Source organism: Periplaneta americana, chromosome 10 (genome assembly GCF_040183065.1).
Source record: "Periplaneta americana isolate PAMFEO1 chromosome 10, P.americana_PAMFEO1_priV1, whole genome shotgun sequence".
NCBI lineage: Eukaryota > Metazoa > Arthropoda > Insecta > Blattodea > Blattidae > Periplaneta > Periplaneta americana.
Window position 1 is genome coordinate 46,127,014 of NC_091126.1, and position 17,570 is coordinate 46,144,583.

The window sequence follows — 17,570 nt, forward strand, 5'->3', positions numbered from 1 at the left end:
AGTAGACGAAATTAGAGACCAAGGAATGAAAGAACAGTTGTTCATTTGCCTCTGATATTTTGATGTCGTGCATATACAAGAGTGATTTATTGGCTTCATTGAGTTAAAACAACTGAACACTGCATTTCTTGCAAATACAATAGAGGATTGGCTAAAATGTCTTGGACTTGACGTTAAGAAATATGTTTCTCTGGCCTACAATGGTGTTTCGGTGATGTCGCGTCATTTAAGTGGAGTACAAGTAAAAATATGGGCTATGGCTAATAATCCTTGCCCTTATATGCAGTATTATGCTCAAAAACTAATTTTGGTGTTTGTAGACGGTTGTAAAAATGTTGAAGGGATTAGTCGATTGAACTGTTAGAAGAAGCTATTTACTCATTTCAATTACAGAGCACCTTAAGATATTACGTATTTATACAAGTTCAAACTGATGAAGTTTTGAAAATTTTCGAAATTCCACAACAGTGTCATACAAGATGGGTTTCAAAATATAGCCTAAGACCATTTCTTTAAGAGCGAATTTACCTGTGTTACGTTGGGCCTAAAAAAATTGTCCGGCAGTGATAAAAAGAAGGAAGCTGTGGAGGCTACTGGATTGTTACATCAGTTAGAGGAATTTGACTCATTTTATTTGACATGTTTAGATGATATTCTTGCTGTTGCAAATTCATTATCAGAAACACTTCAGTCTCCAAATCTGCAAAAAATGGATATTAATAAATGTTCGTTGCTCATTGAGGCAATGATAGAAAACATTTTAAAGCTCTGAAATGAAGAAAAATTCGAAGAATTTTATTCCAGTGCTGTTTGTATGGCATAAGTTTTCGGAATCAGTGCCTCTGCACAAGGAAAAAAGAAATCATCGACCTCCGCACTGGTAACAGACTATTTCGTTATTGATGATGGTGGTGCTATGCTGAAGAGTTCCGATTCAGAGCAACAAGATGAGGTTTTGCTGAGAGGAAGTTTATATAATATACTTAATAATATCATATCAGAAATGAAAAGACTGTTTGAAGAAAATTCTGTTTTCTATGAAGCAGTGTCAGTTTGTGATCCAAAGTCTTCTGATTTTATGAACTTCATGACGCTGCAAGAACTGGCTGACTTATATAGATCTTCAAATTGTGTGTTAAACATAAACAAGGAACTTCTAGAAAAACAGTGTTCCCTAGTGAAATTAATGAATATTAAATTAAAACATGTGTGATGGATTGTAAAAGGGAGGCATCATAGCTTTCGGCTCTCGCTGGTCGCCTGAAGGCCACCACTGATGCACACTGCGTAACTATGTGTTCATTTCTAAAGCGTAAGTGAAAAGTACATGGGTAGGGGGGGGGGGTATATTCCTTTCCCTTCCCTTTTTGTTCAGGGATGGTTTACACCAACTTAAAGTCAAACTACTTCCTTTGTACGTACTACGCACAATAATCATTCCGTCAAGGCTTCAAATATTTCCCGTTTATTAGAATGATTCCCTGTGAGACATTATAAATATGTTGCAGTCAGATTTCTATCAGGAAAGAAGGCAGTTACATAGTCTATTTCTATGTCAAGGTCACTTTGAGACTTGTCCACTCGAATTCATATATATTCACATATATTCAAAACACAAAATAAAATAAAAGAAACTTCAATGATGCATGGATAACCCGCGAACGAATAATCGAATATTTGCTGGAGTGTCTTATTAACATGCACTTGCAACACCTCATCAAGTAACTCATCAATCTAAGAATTTTTATACAAAATAATTTTTTCAATTTCTCTGTAAGCATATCATGAGAGATGATAAGAAATAAAACAACTCACCTTCCTGTCACCACCAGAAGGATTGGGTGTGGGAGAAGGGGTGCTTGCTTTACGGCGATTTCTAGAAGAGGAAGAGAGACTGGCAGAACTTCGATCCTGAGTGCGGTGACTGGTGGTTGCTTGACTAGTGCTTGAACCAGCTGCTTGAGTAGTCACTCTGTGAAGGAAGAAAAATTCTCCTATAATGTTCCGTAAGAAAGAGAAGGACTAAGTTGGGGAATGGTAAATAAATATGAAATAAAAGTACATACGAATTGTGGCACAGAGAGAGAAGAATAAAAATTGGAAGAAAGTTGTTTGGATAAAGTGTGATTGTAAAAAGAAAGAAAGAAAAAAAAAAGCACGACAAAATTAGTCCAAGATAAAGGGACAGAAAATTAAGAGATAAAAACAAAATAGTAAGAGTAGCTGTAAAGAAACAATGAGAAGAAAGAGTCAAAAGACGCTGAAAAGAAAGAAAAAAGATGACAAATTGGAAGAAAGAAGAAGAAAATATGAAGGATGAAAAAAATACATGGACACACAAATGAATGAAATAATGGAAAAAAAGAACTGAAAAGGAACGAAATAGAGAAACTGAGAGGGAAAGTAAAAGACGAATTTTTTACTTGCTTACCGTTTTATACCTCCTCCTCCTCCTCCTCCTCCTCTTGGAACCATATTAACACTAGTGCCTCTACCTCCTCCCCTTGGAGCCATATTAACACTAGTGCCTCTACCTCCTCCTCTTGAAGCCATATTAACACTAGTGCCTCTAACTCCTCCCCTTGGAGCCATATTAACACTAGTGCCTCTACCTCCTCCCCTTGGAGCCATATTAACACTAGTGCCTCTACCTCCTCCTCTTGAAGCCATATTAACACTAGTGCCTCTACCTCCTCCCCTTGGAGCCATATTAACACTAGTGCCTCTACCTCCTCCCCTTGAAGCCATATTAACACAAGTACTTCTACCTCCTCCTCTCGAAGCCATACTAACACTAGTACATCAAGCACAAGTGTCACTGCCTGTGTTCCAATGCGAACTGAATCTAACACCATAAATTTCTATATAACAGGAGTAGTCTTTGAGGCCAAAGTGAATGTTTCTCAAATGAGTCATTTCTCATGCATATGTTTCGATCAAAGTTATTTTTTCCTGGAACTCTAAGTGGTTATAACAAGTGATTGTGTAAGAATATAAAAGAAAGAAAACATCAAGAAGAAAACATCAGCAAGAAAAGAAAGTTTATGATTCCAATATCAGTACCTGATTAAAAATACTAAATAAACAAACACAGCAATATAAATTGTGTACACATATCTACATCATGTTTAATAATTCCATTGTGTTACAATTTTATAAGTACAATTGGCGGAAGATAAAGAGTTAGAATGAATTAACTCTACAGAGTGACAAACTGCAGACTAGTAGGACATGAGTTCAACACCAGCTAGAAGGAAGCAATTTGTCTCGTTACCATAATTTTCAGAATAGTGACAAGAATCAGTCTGTGACACCTATATAGGCCTAATAATTTTCTCATCAGGAGTTCTTTCGGAATCAATCTTCTTATGTGCAACAACGTTCGTAATATATGAGACATCTCTTGGACTTTAGAAATAGAGGAGTATTTTGAACTTCATCAGTTTTAGAAGTTTCATCTCATTATCCTTTGTTTCAAATTAAATGATAAACATTCACGTTATTATTCAGCTCTATATATGCAACAACTCTCATTACAAAACTGTCGTTATAATAATACGTTTCTTCAGATATACAGAGTGATTCAAAAGTCCGGTGACATAGACAAACTCCGTTAATATTGCAGATAGCGAAAAAATGAAAAGAGGGGAAAGTTGTTGGAAATACATAGTTTTCAATCCAATCTAATGTGCTTGAATTTTCAATGTAGAATACATAGTTGCAGCTGTACACTATAGTCGCGACACTGTTATTTCCAGCGTGACTCCGCCTCTTTGCTTACGTCTTAGGAAGTGAAGGCTCTATAAAGTCTAGGTAGGTAGTATTGTTCGCCATTTTTGTTCTTTCGTTCCCGAGCTACCATATGAGGAATCTATTTGCCACACCGTTAAACATTATCATGTCGTAGCTCCTATGATAATAAATCAAACGCACTGTAATTCAGCAAATAATTGAGCGGCAAATAACGTCTTCGTGTGCTTTCTGCGAATGCCAAGGAAAGAGCCAAAATGGCAGGCGATTATATTAAGTATTTATCGAGCCTTAAGAAATGAATAACGTCTTCATAAGCGAATCACAAGACGCACACGTTTAAATGTAGCCGACCTGCAACACAATTGGCTGCCGGAAATTAGAGCGACGGGACTATAGTATGACACATTCGCCAGCTCCAATGCTGCAAAATTAGTGGCTTTTAAACTAGTTCTACCGGATTTTAGATACGTAGTGTATCGGATAAATTACACAATTACGATAATTAGCAATGTTGCCAATAAAAGTTCAGGGAAAACCACCAAGTAAAAATGAAATTCCCTTGAATTCTTATGCTAACAATGTAAATAAATGTTTATTTGCACTGTGAGAATTTAAATAACCACTAAACTCTGCTCTGTTAAATAATACATATTTAAAATCCATTAAAATTAGCAGAAAAAACACTAATTTGGTAGCATTGGACTGGTGGGTGTGTCGTAATAGTTTAAAGTCTCAACAGTGTATTCTACGTTGAAAATTCAAGCACATTAGACTTAGAAGTACATATGTCTAATAACTTTCCCCTCTTCCCATCTGCACTACCAACGAAGCTTGTCTATGTCACTGGACTTTTGAATCATTCTGTATTTATTAATAGAGAGCAAAATTTATACACAATTGACTCTAGTATTAGTGTTTCTAGCTAAAAATCCAGCAAACTCAGGTACAATTTCTGGCAGAAAAAGGAGATTTACTCCCACTTCCACTTGAGACTGTGTGCTCTAGCTTAGCATTTGACTTCTGGACTTACATCATGTCGACAACATGAGCAGGAAATTCTACTGCTTATTAAGTGTTTTATGCTGATGGTTATTGTTACTAAATTTAAATAGAATCCCTACCTGTCTTTATTTCTTGACTGAAACAAGCTCCGTACTGTATTGCCAAGCAGGTTTCTTTTTCTGGTCGGACTAGGCGTTGGTTCATGTGTTGATCTACGACCCCCGTGCCCTGTGGATGTTGTGGAGGTGGTGTGACTGTTACGACCTCGTTTGTGAGTGGCGGTGCCACCACCAGCATCACTTCTAGTTATCAGGCTGCCTGCGGTCCCCGTATTGCAAATGCTGCTTTCTTGTACCGAGTTACCCAACACTTCTCCACAAACTTCTAAATTATTGTCAGTTTCCACCTGACAATTTGGATTCGTTGAAGCTGTGCTTATATTATTTGTACTTATGTTATTGTTTCCACTTCGAATCTAAAAATAACAATCTTAAGTTAATACTATATTACAACAAATAAAAAATGAACTTCAAAATATTTCACCAATTGAAAACATGCAATTTTAGAGAAACAGAAGAATTACAACTTATTATATACTTCTATGAAAAGCACTGACCTTTATTTTGCAAGTATTTATCTTAATTACAATAAATAAATTGCCACTTAATCAAAATAAATTCAAGTGGAGTGTGACATTAGACTTAGTGTGACAGTAGGTGTAAAATGTTGCTTCAAATCGAGAGAGATTATTGCAATCAGTGGTGAAATACATGGCATAATTTCCTATACAATGCTGCAAGTTCCGTTAAACTGAAAATTGATATAAACTATGAATTTTGTACGATATTAAGAGCCCGCATTTTATGTAGAATTTTAAATTTGTCCCAAGAATTTCGACTACTGTAGGCACTGAAAAAGAGATGCAGAACTTCATATCCTACTGTTTTGGTAGTAACTTGGTAAAATAAGTTAAGTCCTAAGTAAGTATTATGACATAGAGAACTAGAGGTCTGCGGGTTCAAACTTGCATGTAATGACGTGAAATAATTTTTGGGCTAGTACATCAGTGATCGAAACTGCATGTGGCATAGTGGTACATTTGGAAATGTGTCTAATACAGAGAGAGATAAAAAAAAGTTAGAGTTGTATAGTTGCCCCTTGTAAGGGTTACCATGAAGATACAGCCTACTGATCAATCCAAGCAAGATAATATTTTTATTTATTTATGCTAGTAATTTTTAATGCATTAGTATAATAACTGTTTTCGTTTTGTTTATGTAATTTTGAGTGAGCAGCTATCACTTTCAAGAAGTTGTTTCATTGTCTATGTCTCTTGGGCACAATCGACAAACACTGTAAATGGTTTGTCAGAGGATGAGGTCGAACGTTCAAACTTCAGCAGGTACTTTTTTTTAACAGAAGTTATGTAATTTTAAATATTTATTGTAATATTAAAAAGCCATAAAAGGCGGTCAGAGCGTGGCGTCGACCACACCACCTCATTCTAGTGCCGAGGTCATGGCAAGCATGGGGCTCTACCTCCATGCCCCCCCAAGTGCCTTCATGGCATGTTATGGGGATACCTTTACTTTTTACCTTTAATATTAAAAAGCCAGTCTAGTTATTTTTCAATGTACGTAATAATGGCAATAATTGTTTAGAAGGGTGAAGAAAGAATGTAGTTTGAGAAATGCATGTCCATCACTCTATACAAGTTACAAATTTCATACAACTTATACATTAAAATGGGACAAAAATGCATGAAAATAATAACACAAAAAGATCATGAACTCGTTACCTTTGTAAGTGAAAGCCAGCGTGTTTCTAACAAATACCTAATTGAGCTCCATAGGGAATCAATATGATACAGTAACTTGATCACAAGTCAACTGCACTAAACCAATGCACAGTGATCCGAAATACAAATCTAGTTGGACAGAATTAATAACTTCTCTTCTATATAACAGATTTTCATGAAATTTTGTACAGCAGTTAGAGGTAGTATATTTGTTCTGTATATAAACTCTCATAATGTTTGTATAGGGGAAATTATCCGTAATAGGAGATTACGTTTGTGTAAGGGAAACTATCCTTTATAGGGGGTTACATTTAGAGAAAATTAACAACTTTTCTCGTATGTTACATATTTTCATGAAACGTTATACAATAGTTACAGGTGGTATATTTGTTTTGTATATAAACGCTGATTAGATTTGTATAAGGGACGCATTTAGAGGGGGAGGGCGCATTTAGAGAAAATTAATAATTTTTCTCTTATGGAACAGATTTTCTTGAAACTTTGCGCATTAGTTTCAGATAGTATATTTGTTTTGTATACAAACTCTGATTAAGTTTGTATAAGGGAAACTACCATTTATGGGGGGTTGCATTTAGAGAAAATTAATAACTTTTCTCCTATGCAACAGATTTTCAAGAAACATTGTACAGTAGTTAAAGGTAGTACATTTGTTTTGTATACAAACTTTGATTAAGTTTGTATAAGGTAAGGAAACTACCTATTATAGGGAGGGTGCATTTAGAGAAAATTGACAACATTTTTCATATGGAACACATTTTCATGAAACTATGTGCAGTAATTTCAGGTAGTAAATTGTTTTCGTCGGAGACTCTGGATTCCCTATTTCAAATTGCTTGTCTACAATCCCTCTATAACGAAATAAATTTCCTCGGTTGAATTCTGAAACATCCTGTATAATGATGCGTGTGTGTGTGTGTGTGTGTGTGCGCGACCGTGTTTGCATGCGCATGTATGTATGTGTGTAGGGAATTTAACTTATTTCTATTAAAATAAAAGCAACAAGCATTTAGCCATATCAATACAGATAAATTAACTCATAACTATAGAAATTATGCTCCTAAGGAAATTCGGTAATTCGAAGGTTTGAAGGCCGACAAAATTAGTGTCTCACTGTTTTTGCTCATAAGAAATTTTAATCCTAACTCTGTAATAAATGATAAATACAAACACAGTTATTTTACATATTAATCTTCAACAGACACTAAACTTACAAGCTGCAACATATCCTTAACTTTCCCCATGAATATATTGCTTAAATTCCACTTTACTATTACCTCATCAAGATAAATAATATACTTTGTATCGTAGTTTACTTAAAAGCTGTTTATAAATTATGCTTTATCCACTCAACATAATCACATAGCATCTGTAAATGTATACTTCCAATATTAAGTCCTGTACATAAGTTAACAATTTGAACATGTTCAGAAACATTCGTTAATTTACTATATAGATCTCCACTGCTGACGTAAAAAACATCCATTCGTATCCTACCCCATTTCAATCTCATGAAACCTCGGCTTAAAATTTGATAATCATACCAAGTTAAATAATTCAGAGTAGATTTAGAGCAATTATTTGAACTTCAAAGAATACATCAGGGCACTTAATTAGCAAGTAAGATAAAGAAAAATACACTTTGAACACTCACCCTATGACTATTGCTCATGGCACATAAAGACCCACACTCTCACTTTCTCTTCTTGCTCCTCTGTGGTTGATACTATAACATTGTAGCTCCTTCCCGAGTTTCAGACACAATAATTCTTACGAAAATGTTATAATAGAGAGTAATGTTGATAATATATTAACAATAAAGGTTTTCGGATAAACTGACAATAAACTTAATGAAGCTTCCTCAACTAAAAGCATATAATATATTTAGAAAACAATTAAAATTTCATACGAAATATGAGTTTTCAGTGCTTATAATAAATTAAGGATGAAAATTCACATAAATGGCATTCTATCAAAAATGAGCTTTTGAAATAGAATCTCTAAAGTTTCACTATACTAATATGTTCGCTAATATAATGGATTGGTAGAAAAAAGGTGAAAAATATATTGATATGTTGGATCATCTTCCCTTGCTGCTGCCTCCTCCTCCCCTCCGATTAAATGGGAGATAGGTGAAAGATTCACAGTGTTCTTCCAGTTGGAAGTAACTATGTCTGAATGTTTTATAATTGATTACTATTTATTATCTATTGAAATAGCACGTATGGATGACATCCTTGAAGATAACATTCCTGGAAAAAAATACATATATATTAAGATATGATAACAGATGAATCAAACATAAGATATCAATCATTTCATACAAACATTTTCGCAAAAGTCTTATGAAATAAATACCGTACCTAATTCATTAGTGAGAAACATCTACACAATACCTTGCAATTCTAACTTACGTAGGTGACACACAAAATAGTAGGAGAAGTGTCCATTTAAGAAACTACAAATAAAAAAAGTATTTCCAAACTGGTGGGTTGGTGTATGGGGGAAAAAAAAACACACAGATGGAAAGATAAAGAGTTGTAAATTGTGAATTTTTTTTAAGTAGGCCTCAAATAAATGTTTATAGAAATGAGTTAAGTTACGGTAAATTTGCTTGGGAATGGTGGTAGGAAACCTCGACTTATAACATATAATTCAAAGTGAAGAAGGAAATTCCTTAGAACAACATTTCTCAGATTTTTTCTAAGTAAAATCCACTTTTTTTTTTTTTTAATTTCTGCAGGTAACAATACATTATTCGACTGCTATAGTTGACATTTGTTTTGATACAATGAGCATGCATTAAAACAAATTAAAGTCAATATAAATTTCACACATTTCCTCATTATATAATTCACGTAGTAACCAAAATAACTACGATACTCCTCTTGCACACTTCCAAGATTATGTTTTTCCATGTTCTTTTCTTATTACTATTTCAAAGCCACGGTCTCATCCCAATTTCACTTATTATCTACACAATTTGGAAGACAAACCAATCATATCTCATTTTTCCTACTACTCACTGAGTAGGTACGATTTCAAAAGGGTTTTCAACACTTCTTTAACTGAATAGGGAATACAGCTGTGAAGGATAGTGATGGCCAGTGTGGTATGAAGTTATAACTTCGCGTTTTGACAGACATTAACAACATGCCACTTCTTACTCTATATGCGAAACAATTGACTTGACATTTCTATAATTTGTTTCTATATTTCCTAAAATGGTGAATTTTAAGTTAATTGCTGCAATTCATTCAAGCACTTTTAGTCTAAGGTTACCAGACGTCCCCGTTTCCCAGGGACAGTCCTTGAATTCGTACTTTGTCCTGGCTAAGATGTGTCCCCGATTTTTAATAAACTTCCCAACTTATTTCCGTTTTCAAACGTGAATTATGAAGGATTTATGACAAGTCGAAATTGTTAATAATCGAAACTGTTAATAGTTAATATATTTTTCCACTACAGAGTGAGAAAATCGTGCTCGTAGTTTTTCTACGCTTTTAATACGTACATATACTGCATTGCTTCATTCTTGCTTTCGATTTAAGAAAGGAGTTTTAAATTCGGAAACGGAATTCTTTGTAACGGCAATACGTATTGTGTAGATAGATAATGGTAGCTATTAGACACGCTAAAAGACGAGTTTTGTGTAAGTAATGTAAAAAATGACAGATCAGAAAGGTAAAAAAAACGTGTGTTATAGGTAATACGTTGTTGAAAGTGTCACCTAACACATGCAACAAAATGATATAAAAGTGCTGTGCTCACACAGTAGTTTCTCTAAATTGTCCACTTACTTAAAAAGTGTTATTCCAGACAAAAATGAAATGTTAATTGCACCACAAGAAGATACTTTTGTGTTCGATACCATAAAACCATCAGGTTTTAAGTTCGTAGACGGTACATTTGCTCTAGTAAAGAAGTGGTATGAACCAAAGTTCACGTGTTCCTCGACGAAAATGGAAGCAATTATTGGTTTTGTCAGCTATGAACATAATGTGGACTTCATAACGCTCAAGATTATGTGTAAAAACAGTTCAATCCATGTTAGTTGTCATCACAAATTTTCCCACGACATGTCAGGAATTTTTCAACAAAGCTTGCTTCTAGACAAAATATGAGAAAAAAATCCTCTCATCAGGAAAACATGTCTGATTTTATGTTCGAACAGTAAATGTTATACCTTGTTTCAATCCTGCATGACCACCTCGCTCATCAGATCTGAGCCCCCTCGATTTTTTCCTGTGAGGATTCGTCAAAGATCGAGTGTTTGTTTCTCCTTTACCTGCCTATCTCGCTGAGCTGACAAATCGAATTAATGCCACAGTTGTAGAAGTGACTCCTGATCTACTGTCTCTTGTGTGGCAAGAAATTGACTATAGATTGGATGTCTGCCATATCACAAACGGTAGTCACATCGAACAAAATAACTGATTGGTAGAAACTTAATGTATTGTCCTTTAAAATGACACCTTAACCATTTCTGTAAAGTATGTGAATACATTTCTATAGGCTTCTAAAGTTGTAAAGTAAAAATATACAGGATGGGAGGGGTATACGTGCAAATATTTTGATATTTAAGAAAAATCTGGCACACCGGCGACGCTGATATAACCTCGGCAGTTGCGAGCGTCGTTAAATAAAACATAATATTTAACATTTAAGAAAAATGCAAGTCAATTAACGCCCTTTTTATTTTTTCCCTTGCCCTTATAGTTTTTCCATAAATGTGTCTCGTATTTTACGATAGAACGTTTTATGAATTGCAGTACTATGAAACGCTGTCAGTTTAGACTATACGCACGTCTTCCGCTATTATACTCCAGCACAAACAGTTAAGGGTGATTAGCTTGTAGAAACCTCACTTGACTTGATGGAAGGATTGACTTATGCTGAATTAACCGATATTCATTTAATGTAATTAATCTTCATTAACAATTGCGAGGTTATTGGATTTCGTATGTTCCTTTCATTTCAATTACAATTTTGAAATGTGAATTTATTTTAATTATTTCGTGTTAGTTTATAAGTGGATGCCATGTCGTTTATAAAGGCTTTTTTAGCTTGATAATTTAGATAATATTACTTTAAATTATTTTGTTTCATTGCAGTCTACAATACTTGTAAGAATAAAAATGTGGGCTGTGTTCGAAATTCGAACATATTACAGTACAAAATAAATAAAGAATGTAAAAAGGTGATTGTGTTTTAATACCGGTACACCATAAGTTATTTGATAACCTGTTATATCACAAAGACCTTCATGGTAAACTTGGACAGTAGACAACCCCCACAGCTTGGGCCTCCGCGTAACTAGTGAAACGTTCGAAAATAAAAATCGCCTGGAAGTATTAACTAACCAAAGAACATGGTATTTTTTCATGTCTAAAAAAGTAACTTAGAAAATTGAGAAATTTGTTACGTAATGTGGTTCAGTATACTATCCACGACTACCTCAAAAATATTTGCACGTATTCCCCTCCGACTTTGTGTATGTGTATATGTATACATATATATGAGGCGTGTAGTTGCAAAATCACATACATCACTTTTTTTTTTTCGAAAATGAGTTAATGTCATATTTCATAACTTCATATGATTCTACAACTGCTTAGCACTGTTATGCTCCAAAGCCAGATACATCACATGGAATTGTATGATGAAAGAATAGTAAACTACTGTATGACTTGAGGCTTTCCCGGCGTTTGATGTAGAAAAACTCTTCTCGGGTTCTCAGCCAGGTGAGTTGGAGATTAGCTTCCAAGCTTTCGACGGCTAGCTCTGCCCGAGAAGAGTTTTTCTAAAGAATAGTACTGGTTGCAAATCCTTGGTTTCTTGCAAAGGTTTTTCCTCCTTCACACTGAAAAAAAAATGTTTTAGTGATGTATCTGATGTTGCAAAAAAACCGCGCACACACACACACACACACACACACACGATGATTCAGATCACCCGTAAGTAATTTATTTCGGAAACTAGTGCATTAAAATTTTCGAGACAAAAGTATTTATGACTAAGACACATGTGAACTTTCACTTTCAAAAGATACCCTATTTGACTCCGACTCCCATTTGAAATTTTAAAGTGATACGCCACTGACCCTACTCCTGTTAGAGTTGATTGATGAACTCAAGCTCAAGTGAAAGTTCACATGTGGTTTACTTATAAATATTTTTGTCTCGAAAATTTTAATGCACTAGTTTCCGAAACAAATGGTAGTCTGAATCAATATATAAAATCGTCAGGGATTTTAATGTTGTAACACTGTTTATGAAGTAGATATTAAAGTCTAGTGTGTTAGTAAATGACGAAAGCATAAATCAGGGCATGATAAAAGACGGAGTAATGGTGGGTGAAATTGAACATCAATAATAGCCAAAGCCGCTCTCCTACTCCAGGACTGCGGTCAGACGCGGGTTCGAATTACGCTTGGGCTCATTACCTGTGATTTTACGCAGTTTCTCCCCCCCCCCCCCACTCAAGTATGAAAGATAATCTCGCCAAATGTCATCTCGTCTTTGGCTTGGCTTTTCTAGAGTGGTTTCAGGTTGCATCGATGCACTTACACTTATATTTTTTATTGGGTTATTTTACGACGCTGTATCAACATCTAGGTTATTTAGCGTCTGAATGAAATGAAGGTGATAATGCCGGTGAAATGTGTCCGGGGGCCAGCACCGAAAATTACCCAGCATTTGCTCGTGTTAGGTTGAGGGAAACCCCCGGAAAAAAACTCAACCAGGTAACTTGCCCTGACCGGAATTCGAACCCGGGCCACCTGGTTTCGCGGCCAGACGCGCTGACCGTTACTCCACAGGTGTGGACTACACTTATATTCGCCCATTGTGCGCTCTATATATGCAATGTGTGTCCAAGCTCGAGAATTGGACTGGGTGACTTTCGTGAATCCGAAGCTCACAGGTCATCTAGCCTCAGCTCTAACAGAGCCAGGTCCCATTCCTAGACAAATACCTGGTAAGTCCCAGGGCCTGGAGCCCGAAGCCCTCAAATTTTATATCAACATCAGAAACCTCCTGCTATCCCCAAGACTTGACCGCACTAACTATTGCAGATCATAGATGAAATTAATGAGGGGGAGATGGAGAGTGTTGGTGGAATGAAAAAAGAGATGTGAGTTTCCCAAAGAATCCTCTGCAACGTTTTCTTCTTCATTATAAATTCCACTATGACCTGGCCGGGGATCAAACCCAAACCGCCTGAAGAGAAGACCAGTGATCTAGCACTGAGCCACAGATGAAGCTTATCTCATCATCATCAATTTTATTGATGCTAGATAACCTAATAGTAAATTCAATATAGCATCGTCAAATAACCTATTTAAATCACTCAATATTTATGGAAATATTTAGATGAATATTTATCCAGCAGTCAAATGCAGTAAGAGATATGTTTGTGTTGGTTATTAACGACGATACTCGGTCATTTTGCGTCAATGGAATTGGCAACCAGAGAGATGGTATACTATTTAGCAAGATGAGGCTGGGAATTCGCCTTATGATTACCTAACAATATCCTTACAGTCTGGAAAATTCTCGTAAAGAATTCAGGTAGGTTATGAGCCCAAGCGAGAAATCGAATCCACCCTCGACGACAGCTCTGGGGCAGCAGGAAAAAAGCGCCACTGCCTGAGGTACGCTGGCGGCTATGTATGTAAGCACAATGTATGCAAATAAACTTTAAAGCATAAGAAAAAAATAAGAATGAGCAAATGGTACTTTTATCAACTATAATCACTATGCAACGAAATATATGAGAAAGGCGACTGGCCTGAAAATTTTACGGAGATAGTGTTGCTTCCAATACCGAAGACAAATAATTCCAAAAAATGTAACGAGTTCAAGACTATCAGCCGGATATCATACTCGGCTAAAATTCTTCTGCGAATACTTCATCCGTTCAAAAACATTATCGCTTCGTAGTCTGTACAGATCTTTTATTAAATCTCTGCCTCTGTGCAATGTCACAGTTTGCGTTTAGAGGAAAGAGAAATAGCAAAATGTTGTAAAGTTTTTTTTTTAATTATGCTAAAAAGCATGAGGTTTCTGTGGAAGATATTACAGGATCGAAGACTCATTCGAGAACGACCGAACATTACAGACTGGCGTTGTAAGGAATATCGCAAAAGTTAAACGCTTTAGAGCAGAACAAAGACAAATTATCTCTATGAGTCTTTGTAAACACCGATTTGACTTTCCAAAAATGGCGGCAGAAAAGATGTTAGAAGGAAACAAGTCCAAAAGGCTTATAACAGTAGATACAGATTTCGAAACTAAATTTCTTGAAAGTGGTATTCTTATTTACAAAGGTGGCTTAACTACTGGTGACTACCACCAAGAAATGAACTCCACTAGCTTCGAGAAATGGTTGAGGGGTCGAGTAACTCCAAACTTGCCACCTGTCTCTGTAACAGTATGAGTCTACTATGGACGAAATAATTCGAGTAAGTGGAGATGATTGAAGTGGTAGTGATGGTGGCGGTGGTGGTAGTGGAATGAAAGTGCTAGTGCTAGTAATAACTCTGTCCTGGAGAGAAAAGCACATTGTTTTATGTTTTATGTGAGCCTAATAACATTTATATACTGTACAAGTTGGACTGTTGTATATAAATATACTTGGGTGAGCTATAAGCAGTAATATGAGCTGTTGTCAGGGAGTCAAGAGGATGATAGCAATGGCAAAAAAGCTTTTAATAGAAAAATGAGTATCTTCTGCGAACCTCTGGAAAAAGAACTAAAGAAGAGATTAGTGAAGTGCTTTGTGAAGAGTGTAGTATTGTATGGATATTACGACGAAATGAAGAGAAGCAACTATAAGCATTTGAAATGTGGATATGAATAAGGATGGTGTGTGAAATGGACATACAGCATAAGAAACGAAGCTGTTTTGGAAAGAGTGGGCAAAGAAAGAATAATGCTGAAACTGATCAGGAAGAGAAAAAGGAATTGGCTGTGTCACCAAGAAGAAACTGCCTACTAAAGGATGCACGCACTGGAAGGAATAGTGAACGGAAGAAAAGTTCGAGGCAGAAGAAGATATCAGATGATTACTTACTTACTGGCTTTTAAGGAACCCGGAGGTTCATTGCCGCCCTCACATAAGCCCGCCATTGGTCCCTATCCTGAGCAAGATTAATCCAGTCTCTATCATCATATCCCACCTCCCTCAAATCCATTTTAATATTATCTTCCCATCTACGTCTCGGCCTCCCCAAAGGTCTTTTCCCCTCTGGCCTCCCAACTAACACTCTATATGCATTTCTGGATTCGCCCATACGTGCAACATGCCCTGCCCATCTCAAACGTCTGGATTTAATGTTCGTAATTATGTCAGGTGAAGGATACAATGCGTGCAGCTCTGCGTTGTGTAACTTTCTCCATTCTCCTGTAACTTCATCCCTTTTAGCCCCAAATATTTTCGTAAGAACCTTATTCTCAAAAACCTTCAATCTCTGTTCCTCTCTCAAAGTGAGAGTTCAAGTTTCACAGCCATACAGAATAACCGGTAATATAACTGTTTTATAAATTCTAACTTTTAGATTTTTTGACAGAAGACTAGATGACAAAAGCTTCTCAACCGAATAATAACACGCATTTCCCATATTTATTCTGCGTTTAATTTCCTCCCGAGTGTCATTTATATTTGTTACTGTTGCTCCAAGATATTTGAATTTTTCCACCTCTTCGAAGTATAAATCTCTAACTTCTATAGTTCTATTTCGTACAATATTCTGATCACGAGACATAATCATATACTTAGTCTTTTCGGGATTTACTTCCAAACCTATCGCTTTACTTGCTTCAACTAGAATTTCCACTTTTTCCCTAATCGTTTGTGGATTTTCTCCCAACATACAGTATTCACGTCATCCGCATAGACAAGAAGCTGATGTAACCCATTCAATTCCAAACCCTCTGTGTTATCCTGAACTTTCCTAATAGCATATTCCAGAGCGAAGTTAAAAAGTAAAGGTGATAGTGCATCTCCCTGCTTTAGCCCACAGTGAATTGGAAAAGCATCAGAAACTGGCCTATACGGACTCTGCTGTAAGTTTCACTAAGACACATTGTAATTAATCGAACTAGTTTCTTGGGAATACCAAATTCAATAAGAATATTATATAAAACTTCTCTCTTAACCGAGTCATACGCCTTTTTGTGATCTATGAATAACTGATGTACTGTACCCTTATACTCCCATTTTTTCTCCAATATCTGTCGAATACAAAAAAAAATATGATCAATAGTCGATCTATTACGCCTGAAACCACACTGATGATCCCCAATAATTTCATCTACATATGGAGTTAATTTTCTCAAAAGGATATTCGACAAAATTTTGTACGACGGATATCAGATGATAGACAACATTAAGATACATGGATCATATGCGGAGGCTAAGAGGAAGGCAGAAAGTAGTTAAGATTTGAGATTGCTAGGTTTGCATTGAAAGATCTGGCCTTGAGCAGAAAACTAAATATATAGGCTAAATGTTTAAATGTTATGTTTTATTTAACGACGCTCGCAACTGCCGAGGTTATATCAGCGTCGCCGGTGTGCCGGAATTTTTGTCCCGTAGGAGTTACTTTACATGCCAGTAAATCTACTCACATGAGCCTGTCACATTTAAGCACACTTAAATGCTATCGACCTGCCCGGTATTGAACCCGCAACCTCGGGCATAGAAGGCCAGCGCTATACCAACTGAGCCAGCCAGGCCGATAAAAAATATATATAATTTAAAAATGGCATTTAATTGCTAATTTACACAATATTCAACCTCGATAGTCTATGCCTACATTTGTATTTTACACTGCTTAAAGTTCAATAACGTCGTAAGGAAGTGTGCAGTACACAACACTTGGCAATGAGCTTATAATCATAAATAAAGACTTGTCACTACATCCATAGTTCTCCTTATCGGAATTCTAAATTACTTGTGCTGCAGATAAAGAGGAAATGTTTTTTGTACGCTAATA

General features: G+C 35.9%; 1 protein-coding gene across 7 annotated transcripts in view; it reads right to left on the bottom strand.

Annotated features, from left to right (window-relative positions):
• Wnk (Wnk kinase) overlaps positions 1–17,570 on the bottom strand; it is a 280,436-nt gene that overhangs the window by 210,614 nt on the left and 52,252 nt on the right. For all 7 annotated transcript variants that reach the window (XM_069837316.1, XM_069837319.1, XM_069837318.1 and 4 more), the window contains 3 exons: positions 8,226–8,823; positions 4,875–5,230; positions 1,816–1,972 (listed from right to left, as the gene is read on the bottom strand). In XM_069837316.1, the coding sequence (XP_069693417.1) occupies positions 1,816–1,972; positions 4,875–5,230; positions 8,226–8,243 (531 nt within the window). In that variant the 5' untranslated portion in view covers positions 8,244–8,823. The remainder of the gene's footprint in view (positions 1–1,815; positions 1,973–4,874; positions 5,231–8,225; positions 8,824–17,570) is intronic.